We start from the raw sequence: 15,670 nt of genomic DNA, 5'->3' as shown, positions 1-15,670 counted from the left end.
GAAGTCATTTCTTTTCAGGATTGGCCATTTGATGATGGAGCTCCACCCCCTAATCAAATAGTAGATGATTGGCTAAACCTGCTAAAAACCAAATTTCGTGAAGAGCCAGGATGCTGTGTTGCAGTGCATTGTGTGGCAGGATTGGGAAGGTAAAAATTCTTTTTTTCTGAATTCGTTGTGTCTAAGAAAGCCAACTGAGCCTGGTGGTGGTGGTGGTGCGCACGCCTTTAATCCCAGCACTCGGGAGGCAGAGGCAGGCGGTTCTCTGTGAGTTCGAGGCCAGCCTGGGCTCCAGAGTGAGTTCTAGGAAAGGCGCAAAGCTACACAGAGAAACCCTGTCTTGGGAAAAAAAAAAAGAAGAAGAAGAAAAAAAGAAAGCCAACTGAAAATTTCACCGTGGTAGAACTTGCATTTAGTAACTACATGATACTAAATTATTGGAAAGGAAATGAGCAAATGCCAGTGTAATCTCTCTTAAGAGCCAGTTGTGTTGGATCTGGATCGGATTCTAATGCTATATTGCATGTAATGAGGGTCTGTGCCCCATTTTAAGAAATAGAGATGCTTAAGTCATTAAGTGGCCACAAAATTAAAATAGTTTTAGAGATTAAAGTATATGTACATGGTTGGGTTTGGATTGAAATGAAAGGGAACCTAACAAAGTTACTTTAAACTCTTGAACAGTGATGTATGGACACTGAGAATTGACTGATTTTAGAACCTTTTCTGCCAAATACGCTTGCAGTAGTGTGTTGGATCAACAGAAGGTTAAGTGCCAATTTATGAGTGCACTGTGACTCAACATTACTGTGAGATGCCATTGCCTCAAGGTGGTGGTGACTTGGGCTATTAGCTCTGCTTAGCACTTTAGTATGTTAAGGTTTTTTTTATGAGGTTGGACGTTTCAGTATTTTATATTTATATTTTATAGACCTGGCTGTCCTAGAACTCACTGTGTAGACCAGGCTGTCCTTGAACTCACAGAGATCTGCCTGTCTTCCAAATGCTGGGATTAAAGGCATGTGCCACCACACCCAGCACAAAGCTCAAATTGGTAATGTATAAGCTTTCGGTTAAAAACCAGAGCAAGGGGCTGGAGGGATGGCTCAGAGGTTAAGAGCACTGACTCCTCTTCCAAAGGTCCTGAGTTCAATTCCCAGCAACCACATGGTGGCTCACAGCCATCTATAATGGGATCTGGTGCCCTCTTCTGGCTTGCAGGCAGGACACTATATACATAATAAATAAATCTTAAAAAAAAAAAAAAAAAAAAAACCCAGAGCAAACTCTAGACTCCAATACTGTGGATACTCATGATGGCCTTCTCTTTGCAGGGCCCCTGTGCTAGTTGCACTTGCATTGATTGAATGTGGAATGAAGTATGAAGATGCCGTTCAGTTCATAAGACAGTGAGTATATACAGTTGTATGTGCAGAACCCTAAGTGGGGCTACGCATGAGGAAGAGGTTATTGAGACATTTGAAATATGTAAGAAGTGGCTAAGTGGGCTTAAAATACTGTTTGAAAATAGAGAAAAGGACAAAGGCAAGTGACAAAGACTACCAGGAGTTTGTAAGATTGTTCTTCTAATTTAGATGTCAAATTTGGGCATGGTAGTATATGGTTGGATGTCTAGGAATCTTGACAGTGAGTAGATTGAGTGCTGTTTTCAGTGGATTCCATAATAGCGCCCAGTGCAATTTCATATGACCAGCAGGCAAAAGGAATGCATGGAGGAACAGATTAATTACTTTGGTACTTTAACATTTTTTTAATTTTATGTGCATCGGTGTTTTGCCTGCATGTATGTATAAGGATGTCAGATCCCCTGGAACTGGAGTTTCAGACAGTTATGAGCTGCCATATGGGTGCTGGGAACTGAACCCAGGTCCTCTGGAAGAACAGTCAGTGTTCTTAATCAATGAGCCATCTCTCCAGTCCCTACTTGTTACTCTTGAATGACCTGTTCTCATACAAAATTAGAATGGTAGTAACCTGACATCCCCGACACTGGTCTGAATTAATAGGCCATGTTGTTCCTTTCTTTAACAAAATTAGGAGGAGAAAGAAAAGACTGACAGGAGGCCTGAAGTATTATGTGGTTCTCAGCGCTGAGACAGTGGTGTCCCACCGCCACTCTAGTCTGTCCTGAACATGAGACTCTGTCTTCGTATGCTCTAGTTTTAGTTTTTTAAAGCATACTGAATGCTTGTTTCTCATTCTGATCTGAAGACTGTTCATCTCATTGGAAAGAGTGTAGTCAGGTGGTGTTGATCAACCCTGCTGATCTCTTTTAAATGAACTACATGATGGTGCAAGAAACTCAAACAAACTCGGGTGGCAGAGGCAGGCAGATCTCTGAATTTGAGGCCAGCCTGGGCTACAGAGTAAGTTCCAGGGCTACACAGAGAAACCCTGTCTGGGAAAAAAAAGAAAAGAAAAGAAACTTCTTTTGGAGGGGCTTGAGTTTATGTCCCATCTGGCGTGGCGCATGCCTTTAATCCCAGCACTCAGGAGGCAGAGGCAGGTGGATCTCTGTGAGTTCGAGGCCAGCCTGGGCTACAGAGAGTTCCAGGTTCCAGGACAACCAAGGTTACACAGAGAAACCTTGTCTCAAAAAAACCAAAAAATAAACAAAACAGACAAAAAACCCCAGAAGAACATGGCTGTAGCTGGGTGGTAGTAGCACATACCATTAATCTCAGTACTCAGGAGGCAGGGGCAGGCGGATCTGTGTGAGTTCAAGGCCAACCTGGTTACAGTGCAAGTTCCAGGACAGCCAGAGCTACACATAGAAACACTGTCTCATAAAACCAACCAAACAAACAAACAAAACAACCAAGTTCATGTGCCCACTTTTTAAAGTGATGTCGTGTGGGAAATAAGCAGGTTTTCATCTGGGGAGAGCTAGCTTAGATGGCATTGTGCCATAAATAGTACATTTCAGTAAGCTGTGCAGTTCTTTGCTACATGATAGTGTACCATTCTTGTATTTTCAGAAAAAGAAGGGGAGCATTCAATTCCAAACAGCTGCTTTACTTGGAGAAATACCGACCTAAGATGCGATTACGCTTCAGAGATACCAATGGGCATTGCTGTGTTCAGTAGACGTAGAGGAAGGCTGAACGGATCGTGGCATTAGAGGGAACTCTTGGTACCTGGAAATGTGAATCTGGAATCTTACCTGTGTCATCAAAGTAGTGATGGGTTCAGTACTCCTCAACTCCCAATGATTGAGAAGAAAGCAAATGATGAAGAAACCCTCTATAACACGAATAAAATGTTTAAGAAAAGAGAAAAGAAAGGAGAAGGGCTCATTTAGTGAAAGATGATTTTGTCCTAGTTTTGGAGTTTTGACTTCTGCCAGGATTGAATTATTTCAAAATCTCCTGTGTTTTTTAAACTTTTTTCAAAATAGATATGTGAGGAAAACCAGCAGACTATTAACCAGTGTGGAGCCAGTTGTTGGGGAGCACACACTTCCATTATGCTTGGCACATAGGTCTCCTTGTGGTAGGATTTGGGGGGAGGTAGATTATCCCCATCTTTCTTCCTGTCCCGGTCCCCCACTCCCCCCCCCCCCCCCCCCCCAATACATGTAGATGGAATAGAAAGAAACCCTTGTTGCTGTAGATGTGCGTGTGTCTGCAGCCTTAAGCCTACCTGGGCACTTTTAGGAAACCAACAACAAAAAACCCCCCAAAAAACACCCCCCCAAAAAAAAAAAAACCCCAAAACAAAACAACAAAAAAGCAAGCCAAGAAAAAGCAGTGCGCATCTGTTCTATGATCTAGGTGGTTGTTTAGTCTAGTGATGGTGGGTGCTCACCTTAGTTCCTCTTCCTCACGTAGGCATGAAAGGTAGCCAGGAGCAGTTTGTTTTGGTAAGTGGTGAGGAAATGACATCTTAAAGAGGAGTCTGTCTCCTGGAACTTAGCTGAGAGGAGATCCTTTCCCAATAGTGGAAGAAGTGAGCATCCCAGAAACTTATTGAAGAGATGGCTCCAGGCCATCGATGGTCTGTCCAGGAGAGTTAGCGTGTTTCTACAACTGTAGAGCTATGGGTTGTGGATTTGCTATCTAACGATGTCAGGGAAAAGCAATATCTTAAAATTTGAGGGCTGATTTCAGAAATAGAGGAGCAACAGAACATTCACAGTATTTTGGTCTTGAGAATGTCTGTGATGGTGGTTTTCCAAATTACTCTCTGTATGTACAGTTAGTGTAACCACCTATTACCTTGTTATTACTAGATTCTTCTGAGATTAAAAAGGAAAAAGAAATCACTGTCAAAACCAGCAATATCTAGTGAGTGTGTATCCACAGGCAATGGCAAGCAATAAAGTGAATAGCAAAGGGGACTCCGCTCATGGCATCATGTGGTAGCATTTTTCGGGTTCTCTGTTAAATGTGCTGATACAGAAAAGCTGTTTTTTCCTTATTTGCAGAAGACAGTTGACCAGGCTGCAGTGGAAAGGCATCTCCAGGGACTCTGGCACCCTCTTCAGCTAAATGTTTCGTACTTGACAGTGAGTGTCAAGCCCTGAGTGCAGGCCTAGAATCTTCTTGTCCCAGTGGAAATGTATTGTACAGAGCCTTAAGCTTCCCGCTTTGTTAGTACAGATAGGCCAGTAGGATGGACGACATCTCATTGATGGTACCTCGGTGGCTGGCAGCTTTGTGAACTGCCTCTATACTATTGCTGGGATTGTTCTGCTTTTAACTAAATTCGAATCTGTGGAGTCCTTCCTGCCTCATCCCAGAAAATGAAAAATAATGCTTTTTTGACATTGTTTCTAGAATTTTAAAGTAAAAAATGATGATACAACCCAAAATTCTCTTATTTCAGAACATGACGACAAATAGATCGCTTTAACATAGACTCAAGATCAAAATATCTTACCTTCTAAGTTTAGATTGACTGTTGACTCCAGGGGTTTTGATTAATACCAGCAAACCCTTTTCCACTTGACATGTTCAGAACACATGAGCACATGTGTTCCCGTGAGGTTATGTGCATGCAGGTGTCCATCGGTATCAATGCCTGCCTGAGATAGAGTTACATTCCTGGTTCTGTGTGAGGAGAAGGGTGGATAAAGCAACATAAAACAGCCCTCATATTGTTTTAAATAAGACTAATGTTAACTGTTCTCAGAACTGGACTTTTTTTTTCTCCTCAAAATTAAAACTTTTTTTTTCTTTTGGATTTAATGAAGTATTGCTAGTGGAAGCCAGTTTGGCATGGTGAGAGATGTCAAACTTTTGAAAGGTGTGCAGCCTGATTTAAAACCAAATCCTGAACCCTTTTAAAGAACAATAAAACATATTTTACATGCTCTTTGTGCATTTTTTCCCCCACCTCCAAATTGAGTTTATGTTTGCTCTCCTTTCTCTGGTGTTCTCAAAGCCTGATTTGTGTCCTGATAATGTGCTTCCAGGAGGTGAAGTGAGAAGTGTTCAGTTAGGTGTGCCTGACCTTAGTTCGGATGCAAGTAACACATATTCTGGTTCACCTCTTGGACACAACAGTGTAGGAATTCAGCGTCTCATTCTAAGGAATTCTAAGGAGTTTGCTTACATCATAGGCTTGGATAAGGCATTACAATTTTTCTTTAAACTCTTAAAAGTGGAGAATTACCTGCTTTATGTATGTATCATAGAATTTCTCTTTAATCATTGGTAAGCTAGATAAAGTGCCAAGGTACAAAGAATTAAAAGATGGATCCTGCTTTAGAGGACCTCAGTCTTAGAGTTGGTGGAAGGAAGCTGGGTGTGGTGGTAAGCATCTGTAATCTAAGCACTCTAGCTCTAGCTTGGGGGATGGAACATCAGGGCGTTCAAGGCTGCCCTGGGCTATATGGCAAGACCTTGTCTTGGTAAACAAAATTACAGTGGATGGATGGCTTTGTGCTGTGCTATCTACAAGCTGTTGGTCCCAGAGCTTAGCATTAACCCTGTCCTCTACATTAGCTCCCTTAGATTCTTTGGCTGGTTGTGATAATTACTTAGCTCTACAGGAAATTGCTATGCCTTCTCTTCATTCTGACTGGACTTGGTTAAGCCAACTATTCCTCCTCCCCTGAAATTGGGCAGCTCTACATGCCATCGAGTCTAAAGTCTTGTGGCCCCTGCATTGTCTCAGACCTGCCACATCTGTCTCATTTGCTCTTTGTCCTTGCTCACTTTAGCTCTGATTGGTTGGTTTTTAAACCTAGAAACAGGAAGGGCCAGGACGACAGCTCTGCAGGAAAAAGACAGTTCATCCCTAAAGAGCCTCCTAAAGAGCTGGGTATATGTAATCCCAGCACTCCTGTGGAGACACGGAAAGCAGAACTTCCGGAACTGTCTGGAAGCTCCTAGGTTAGCTCTCTTGGAGACCTCTGTGCAGTGATAGTGCCGGATAGTCTGAACAATGCTTTGAACCAACTACGAGTGCTGTTCCCTGACCTCCACACTGTGCCTTGGCTGGTGTGCCAATACACCAAAGCTCTAAAAGAAACTTCACACTTCCTGACCCACATCTCACCCATCTCTGGTTGGCACCTGTGGTACTGTCTTAAATTGTTACTACCAACATACTGACCCCTGTTTAAAGGGTCCCATTCTATAAACACTGTATCTAGGATTTAAAAAATGAGCATACATGTGTGCCTGCTGAGTTTATGTGTACCACATATATGCAGGGGTCCATGGAAGCCAAAAGAGGCAATTGGATCCCCTGGAACTAGTGCTTCATGAACCTGAGTCCTCTGCAGAACCAGCAAAAGCACTTAATCACCAAGTAACTCCCCAGACCCCTCACTCTTTTTTTTAAGCTTCAGGCGAGTATTTCCATCTATCTGGTTTCATCCCTTATTTGAATGAGGGGCTCTTTACTCCTTTCTCTGATGTCCTTTTCATTTTCTTTCTAGATCGTTCTCAACTAACCTATAAATGTGCTGTTTGTTGCATACAAAAACAGTTAAGAGTTGGACCTGGTGGCTCATACCTTTAATTCCAGCATTCTGGTTGCAGAGGCTGGTAGTTCCAGGACAGCCAGGGATATGTAGAGAAACCCTGTCATTAAAAAAAAAAAAAAAAACTGCCAGGAGGTGGTGGCTCCTGTCTTCTGGAGGTAGAGGCAGGTGGATCTTTTGAGTTTGAGTGGCAGGACCGCCAAGGCTACACAAAGAAATGCTGTCTCAAAAACAAAAAACAACGAAAAAGAATAACTGAGGAGCTGTCTCAGCAAGTTACAGGCAAGTGCCATCAAGCCTGATGAGTTTGATCCTTGGAGCCCGTGCTGTGGCACGTGAGCACAGGTACACAAGTGAAAAGATAGAAACCTGTTGGATTCCACATCCACCTCCTTCCTCTGTCTCCCCCCCCCCCCCTTTCCACCCCAGTACTGGGAATTGAATTTAAGACTTCAGCATGCTGGACAAAGACTACCATCAAGCTTAACTCTTAACTCTTTACAGTAAAACCGAACCTATAGTTCCTTTTTTGAGCCTATTTCAGCAAAGATTTTCTTTAGTGACTGGGTTTTTTGTTGTTGTTTTGTTATGTTTTGTCTTTTAATTTGTCTAAGCTGGTCTATAACTTAGACCATACTGGTCTCTTTGGGTTTTATCATCCTGCTGGGTGTCAGACATGCACTTACCTTGCTGGCTCCCAGTGAGGATTTGATTTCACTGGGATTGCCCCCTTTTATGGAGGGTGGGGTTGAGACAGGGTTTCTCTGCATAACATCTCTGTCTGGCTGTTGTGGAACCCGTTTTGTAGACCATGCCATCCTCAAACTCAGAGATCTGCCTGCCTCTGCCTCTGAGTGTTGGGATTAATGGCATGTACCAGCACTGCCTGGTGGGATTACCCCTATTTAAAGGTTGCCAGAAGCTCTGTTGTGCTTAGTTCAGTGGTGGGTTCTCCAAGCTTTGGGCATGTCTACATGATGGAATTGATGGCACTTTGAAATTCATCTTTGTGACTTAATGGTCCCTCAAAGTTGTACACATCATAAGTCCCTGGGCCCTGTGAATGTGAACCTGATGGTGAGGCTACTTGGTGTATGTGATTAAGGGTGTTAAAATAAGCATTTCCGTCCTGGAAAGATGGCTCAGCAGTTAAGAGCACTGGCTGTTCTTCCAGAGGTCCTGAGTTCAATTTCCAGCAACCACATGGTGGCTCAGAACCATCTGTAATGAGATCTGGTGCCCTCTTCTGGCCTGCAAGCATGCACGTAGGCAGAATACTGTATACATAACAAAAAATAAAAAGAATTTTAAAAAATTGAAAAAAAAAAAAAAAAGGCATTTCCTAGGTGACCTGGTGGACCAGGGCAATTTAATGTTGCTGGGTTTGAAGATGGATGAAGGGGCCACAAGCTAGCATTGCTGGCAGTATTAGGACCCAAAGAAAGCAAGGGAAGATCCCTCCACCTCCAAGGAGGAGGAAATGCAACATCCGGGCTTTATTTCCACAGGAAATCTATGGAACTATAGCATGAGAACTTCCACTCTTTGGTTTTTTTTTTTTTGGTTTTTCGAGACAGGGTTTCTCTGTGTAGCTTTGCGCCTTTCCTGGGACTCACTTGGTATCCCAGGCTGGCCTCGAACTCACAGAGATCCGCCTGGCTCTGCCTCCCGAGTGCTGGGATTAAAGGCGTGCGCCACCACCGCCTGGCCACTCTTTGTTTTATAAGGAAGTTTCATTCTGGCTCAGAGTGGCCTGGAATGCCTGCCCTAGTGGTAGTGCTGGATTACAGATGTGTGCCGTCATACCTTGCTTCAACCTTAATTGTTTTATCCCCACCCAAGATGGCCTCACTATGTAGCTAGCTCTGGTTTTCCTGGAGCTCATTTGGTAGACAAGGCTGACCTCGAATGCCTTCTCCTGCGTCCCAAATGCTGGGATTAAAGGTGTGCATCACTAAACTTGGCTTTGAACCTTAATTTTAAAAAATCATGTGTGTGTGTGTGTGTGTGTGTGTGTGTGTGTGTGTGTGTATACGTGTGTACACCACAGCATTTGTGTGGAGGTCAGAACAACTTGCAGGAGTTGGTTCTTCTACTGTGTGGGTCCCAGGAATTGAACTTTCCAGGTTTGCCCAAAACTCTCAATGGTCCTGCCTCTCCCTCCATACCCAGCTGGGGTTTTTTAATAACAAAGAGGCTCATCATGGTGGCACAGACCTGATAATTCCAGCATTTGGAAGGCTGAGGCTTTAAGCTTGGTTGAACCTGGGCTACATAGTCCCTGTTTCAAACAAAACCCGATTCATGATTCAAGATTAAACACAGCTTGTTGAATGCTGTGACTGAACCTCCTGTAAGAGGGAAAATGATGCACCTGTTACGTATGTACCACCTGTCCTAGGCACTGAAACTACAGAAGGGCACACATAATAAACTGGTAAGTTCTGGAGAAGGTAAGAGTTTTCAGGTAGTGTTTAGTGCTATGAAAATAGGAAGAAAGAGCAAGAGCATAATTGGTGACTACAAATGAAGTTAGATTGGACGGTCAGGAGATGAGGAAGGAGCCCACTGCATGCCTACGATATGTGACGACAGTACCAGCATTTTTCAGGCGGTTGGTGTAAACCCTACTTGATGTGTGTGTGTATGTGTGTGCACAGTAGTGCAGAGCCTGATAGTATAGTAAGGAAGGTAAGCAAATTTGTACTGATTAGTGACAGTGGGAAGGTAGTTTGTGATGTGATTATATGGCAGGCATCTCAGTAAATGGGCAGTGTATTTCTTGAGGGGGTAGGTTAGCCCTGTGGTTTATTCAAAAGATTCATGTCTGGGTACCATTGATATTTGGGGTGGGGTGGGGTGTGGTCTTATATTGCCCAGGCTGACCTTGAGCTGGCTGTGAAGAGTGGAGGGTGAGTTGAATTCCTGACCTGACTCCCTCCACCTGCTGAGTGCTGGTGTGACAAGTCTGTACCACTAGTTTTGTTTTTTGAGACAAAATTATGCCTAGTTTGGCCTGGAATTACCAATCCTCCTGCCTCAGTCTCCAAAGGTCTGGGAGCACAGAATCAGAACTACATCCAACATACACAAGTCAGCTGACTAGGAGCCTTTACTGCAGATTGCTGCTTTTTTTTTTCAGGGCAGAGCCACTGAAGGTCAGCAATCCCAGCAGTTACAAGGTCAGGTCTTTGTACAGAAGGTTATGTAAGAATCTTGAGTTAGAGGCTATATTTGTAAGGTGTGGTTGATGTGTACTGTGCATGTGGTATGTGTCAGCCAAGTGAATGAGAATGAACCAGAGAGGGTGGACACTGAGGAATCCTAGTGGCTAATGATGGGACTGCCAGGGTCCAAGAAAAGGAAGTTTCAGGCCTTAACCAAGGGAGCAAGAGAGGCCTATGGTAGAATTTACTTCCCACCACCATTGTGCAGGTCTGTGTGAAAGGTGAGCAGTATATTATCAGTTTTAAAAGTCCAAGGAGTTGCCAGGCGGTGGTGGCGCACGCCTTTAATCCCAGCACTCGGGAGGCAGAGGCAGGCGGGAGGCAGAGGCAGGCGGATCTCTGTGAGTTCGAGGCCAGCCTGGGCTACCAAGTGAGTTCCAGGAAAGGCGCAAAGCTACACAGAGAAACCCTGTCTCGAAAAACCAAAAAAAAAAAAAAAAAAGTCAAGGAGTTAACTGGTGGCCATGGAAAGGCGTGGTAAACCTTTCCCGTGCCCACCTGTCTCCTTTCCACAGATCACCTAGACTGAAAGCAATTAGAATTTTTCAGGCTTGCAGCTCTGACCTCTGACCTGGAAGAGGTCACTGGCAGTTGTAGCACACTGTGGCACTGCTGTCACTGGTGTCCCCTGGTTTTAAAGGTAGGGAGTAAGAAAAATGGAAAAACAAGGGGCTAACACTACCAGTATCTGTCTAGTTCTGCTGCTCTCAGGGTTTTACATGCCTGATTGGATTTAGTCTTCCTAGGCCTCACCACCAGTCCCATTTATAAATGAGAGACTACAAAGTAAAATAGTGAGCAGGCCCTGGCAAGGTCAGTGTGCTAATCCTGGAACTGACTGAAATTGGCCCTGTGCTGCCCAGCTGGACTGCTTTGTAGACTGGGAAGAGATCTGATGGGGATTTCTTAGGCATTGGATGCTGCAAAGGAGCCCTTGGTAATTGAGCTGCATCTTTATATTAAATGTGGGGGCAGGAGAGTGTTGGCATGCTTGTGCATATGCATGTGTATAGCAATTCTGACTTGTCAGTGGCTTCAGCTTGTGCAAACTGTGTGTAATGGGCCTTGCCAGTAACAAACCAGGGCATTCAAGCCGAGTGGTTTATAGTTTATAATTGGCTTCTTATTACTGTTGGCTGCCTTTCCTGCACATAGAGTATTACTCCAGGATTGGTATTTGATTTAAGAAATTTTCAAATTGATTTTATCTTCAGTGCATTAATGCGTGGCCTCGATTCCTGCAGAGGCATCAGATAAAACCAGCCTGGATATGTTTTAGGAATCATAACTGGATCTGAGCTGCCAGTGACCTGGCTTTCAGTCAGCATAGCGAATCACATTAATGGAAAAAAATACATATTTTTTTCCTACCTAAGTCCATTGACTTATTTCTTAGGGCATCTCAAGTTTAGACCCCACCAACTGGAAAATATTTTCCAGATAATGCTAAAACACATAAATGGGAATTTGTTAACATGAGTTGATCTAATCACTCCCTTCCTTCTGGAACCCAACACATAAATATTCAAGGAATAATGCGGAAATCAGCCTAATTTTCAAGGGTGCCCAATTGTGATGCCTTTCAAAATCAGGAAATGTGGAATATGACCCCAGTAATGAAAAAGCTATTAATGCAGTTGAGTGCGTGGAAAACTGGAGGGTGTTCTTTCTGTAATTTCATGAGGATTAGCATAGGTAAATGTTTTTAGGTTTTGTTTTTTTTTTTCATTTCATCTCTAGAAGTGCAGAATAGATTGCAGCTGTGTGGAAATACCTATTAATCATCATCTAATGCTTTTATGTAAATGCTTATATTTGACTTTCATTTAGAGTTGCTATTAACACCTGGAACTCTAAGATTGATAACAGGTAAAAATTTAATGAATACATAAATTAAATATTTGAGTCATGTTTAGGTTAATTTATAGCCTCTTTGTTCCTTACTCCATGCCCTCCTAGTATCAAATTCTCATGGGATAAGGCAGGAAATAGGCAAGAAGAGAGAGCTTTGAGTTTGGCATATCTTTTCGTTAAGATTTATTTTTGCCCGGTGGTGGTGGTGCACGCCTTTAATCCCAGCACTCGGGAGGCAGAGCCAGGTGGATCTCTGAGTTCGAGGCCAGCCTGGTCTACAAAGAGAGTTCCAGAACAGGCTCCAAAGCTACACACAGAAACCCTGTCCCAAAAAAAAAAATATTTATTTTTATGTGTATGCATGTTTTGCCTGTGTATGTCTGTGCACCACGTGCATACCTACTGCTGAGAAGCCAGAAGAGGACATCCACCAGCATAGGAGTTACAGATGGCTGTGTGCCGCCATGTGGGTGCCGGGAACCAAGCCCTAGTGCTCTGCACAGGAGCAGGTGCTCTTGGCCTCAGGGTCATCCCTCCGTCGTCCTCCCCCTTTCTGGGGAGACAGGATTTTACTATGTCGCCCTGGCTGGTCTAGAACTTATATGTAGATCAGGCTGGACTTGAACCTACTACAGAAATCCACCTGCCTCTGCCTCCAGTCTTTGCAAATAGCTTGGCTATGTCAAATATGTGAGTAGCAAGAAGACTTTTTGATTGTTTCATGTTCTAAGGATATATATATCCTTTATATATTACTTATTAGTGTTGGGGTGGTTTTTTGTTTGGTTTTTTTTTTTTTTTTTTTGGTTTTTCGAGACAGGGTTTCTCTGTGTAGCTTTGCGCCTTTCCTGGAACTCACTTGGTAGTCCAGGCTGGCCTCGAACTCAGAGATCCGCCTGGCTCTTCCTCCGGAGTGCTGGGATTAAAGGCGTGCGCTGGTTTTTTGTTTTTGTTTGTTACAAGAACAGCCAGTGCTCATCACAGCTGAGCCTTCTCTTCAGTCCATACCTGGCTTTTTTCCTGTCTTCTGAATGATTGTTTTTGTTTTGTTTTGTTTTCTATCCTATAAATCTTAAAAAGGTTTTGGGAGGGTTTTTGTTGTTGTTGTTTTATTTGTTTGCTTGTTGTTTTTTCTCTCTCTCTTTTTCTGGCAAGATCTCAGAAGCTAAAACTTATTCTAGCCGGGCGGTGGTGGCGCACGCCTTTAATCCCAGCACTCGGGAGGCAGAGCCAGGCGGATCTCTGTGAGTTCGAGGCCAGCCTGGACTACCAAGTGAGTTCCAGGAAAGGCGCAAAGCTACACAGAGAAACCCTGTCTCGAAAAACCAAAAAAAAAAAAAAAAAAAACTTATTCTATAACCCAGACAACAGTCCTCCTGCCTCAGCCTCCCTGATGCTGGGATTATAGGTATGAGACACTATACTCAGCTCAAATATCTTTTTTTCTTTTTCTTTTTCTTCTTGTTTTTTTGAAACAGAGTTTCTCTGTGTAGTTTTGTGCCTTTCCTGGATCTCAATCTGTAGATCAGGCTGGCCTGGAACTCACAGAGATCTGCCTGGCTCTGCCTCCCAAGTGCTGGGATTAAAGGCGTGCACCACCACTGCCCAGCTCTTAAGCATTTGTTTTATCCTGTGAATTCAGTGTCACTTGTAGCCCCTCAGCACTGAAAGTGTTACACCCTCTGATGGTAGGTCCCATTGGTCTGAGATTGCTGTGCCTCTTAGGAGGCAGGAGACTTTCCAATGTCTAAAGGAAAAGCAGTTGTGTGGATATATACACACATCCTCACATGTACATGTATACTCACATAAGAACACTTTATAGTAGAATATGCAATATTCATTATGGAAATCCCATATAAGCGCTTGACTCCACAGAATCCTCATGTTCTAGCCAGCAAGTATGTGGTTGCAACTGACAAAACCAACACGAATGTTAACTTTTCTTTTGAGGGCCCAGAAGTAAAACAGTCAAGACAGTACTAAAATGTCCTTCATTGGGGCTGGAGGGATGGCTCAGTGGGTAAGAGGGCTGGCTACTGTTCCAGAAGTCCTGAGTTCAATACCCAGCACCCACACAGTGACTCAAAATCATCTATAATAGGCTCTGATATCCTCTTTGGTCATGCAGGCATATATGAAAATAGAGCACTCATATACATAAATAAATCTTTAAAAAAAGAATGTTTTTTATTGGAGGTGTGTAAGGTCTCCATGGGACTAGATGAGTCTTAAAAGTCTAAGTAGACTCCTTAGTTTTTGGTGCATTATTTTGTGCTCTCCCAACATAATTGTTGAGGACATGGTGTGCATCTACATTTAACCTGCACTCCTAACATTTATTAAGTCTAGGTAATCGGGAGGATGAGCCCTCATTTGTAGCACTTGCCAGCTTCCACGGTTTGAGGACTCCAGTTGATGTCACTGAAGGTAGAGTTGGGGAGTGAGCAAATTATTGAGGTTCTCCAGCATATACAGTGAAATAAGTATATAAGAACACAGGTGAGACAGTTGGTGGTGGTGCACACCTCTAATCCCAGCACTCGGGAGGCAGAGGCAGGCAGATCTCTGTGAGTTCAAGGCCAGCCTGGACTACAGATCAAGTTCCAGGACAGCTAGGAATGTTACACAGAGAAACCCTGACTTGAAAAATTAAAACAAACAAACAATGAAACAAAACCAGGTGAGGGCTGGAGAGATGGCTCAGTGGACAAAGGTGCTTGCCACCAAGCCTGACCACCTGATCCCTGGGGATCACACAGTCAAAGGAGAGAACTGAATGCCCCAAGTTGTTCTCTGACTGTCACACGTGTCACGGCATGCATGGCCCACGTGGCAATGTGCAGGCAGACATGGTGCTGGAGTATATCTGACATACATATCTACATAGCTGTCAGTCGTACATCGTGTAGGCAACAGGAAGTCAACTGAGACACGGGTGTATCCTGAGCATAGGAAACCTCAAAGCCCACCCCCACAGTGACATCCTTCCTCCAACAGCCACACGTCATAATAGTGCCACTCCTTATGAGCTTATGAGGGCCAGTTACATTCAAACTACCACCCCCCCCCCCACACACAATAAATAAATGTTAAAGAAATAGAACACAGGCCAGGTGATGGTGGCACCTGCCTTTTATCCCAGCACTCAGGAGGCAGAGGCAGGTGGATCCCTGTGAGTTCGAGGCCAGCCTGGTCTACAGAGTGAGTTATAGGACAGCCTGGGCTACCCAGAGAAACCCTGTCTTAAGCAAAGGAAGAACATAGAGTAGTAAAATAATGAGAAACATGAATTTCAAGAACAAATTTGTTTTTTATTTATTTTAGTTGTTAATATAATTTTTTTTTTTAAAGACAGGGTGTCAACTGTGTTAACCCTGACTGTCCTAGAACTCACTCTGTAGATCAGGTCAGCCTCAAACTCAGAGATCTGCCTTTGTCTCCTGAGTGCTGGAACTAAAGGTGTGTACCACCACACCCTGCCATACAACTTAATTTTTAATATTGACTTTATCTAACCAGCTTGAAAGTTTTCTGAAATTGGATGAACAGTGGTGGGAGCCACTGTTCTGTGATCTCTTGTATTTAGTCATTTCTGCAACTCTCCGGCCACAGCGCATAATCTCCCCCACTT

General features: G+C 43.6%; 1 protein-coding gene across 1 annotated transcript in view; it reads left to right on the top strand.

Annotated features, from left to right (window-relative positions):
- Positions 1-3,712, top strand: part of Ptp4a2 (protein tyrosine phosphatase 4A2) — a 28,044-nt gene extending 24,332 nt beyond the window's left edge. Inside the window, exons 4-6 of the mRNA XM_052716082.1 lie at positions 19-149; positions 1,335-1,409; positions 3,000-3,712. Coding sequence (XP_052572042.1) covers positions 19-149; positions 1,335-1,409; positions 3,000-3,108 — 315 coding nt within the window. The 3' untranslated portion in view covers positions 3,109-3,712. The remainder of the gene's footprint in view (positions 1-18; positions 150-1,334; positions 1,410-2,999) is intronic.
- The last annotated feature ends 11,958 nt before the right edge of the window (positions 3,713-15,670 follow it).

This window comes from Peromyscus californicus, unplaced genomic scaffold, assembly GCF_007827085.1.
Source record: "Peromyscus californicus insignis strain IS unplaced genomic scaffold, ASM782708v3 Scaffold_5__1_contigs__length_169319896, whole genome shotgun sequence".
NCBI classification, from domain to species: Eukaryota; Metazoa; Chordata; class Mammalia; order Rodentia; family Cricetidae; genus Peromyscus; species Peromyscus californicus.
Note: the sequence above shows the minus strand (reverse complement) of the source record. Positions and strands in the feature narration are given on the sequence as shown.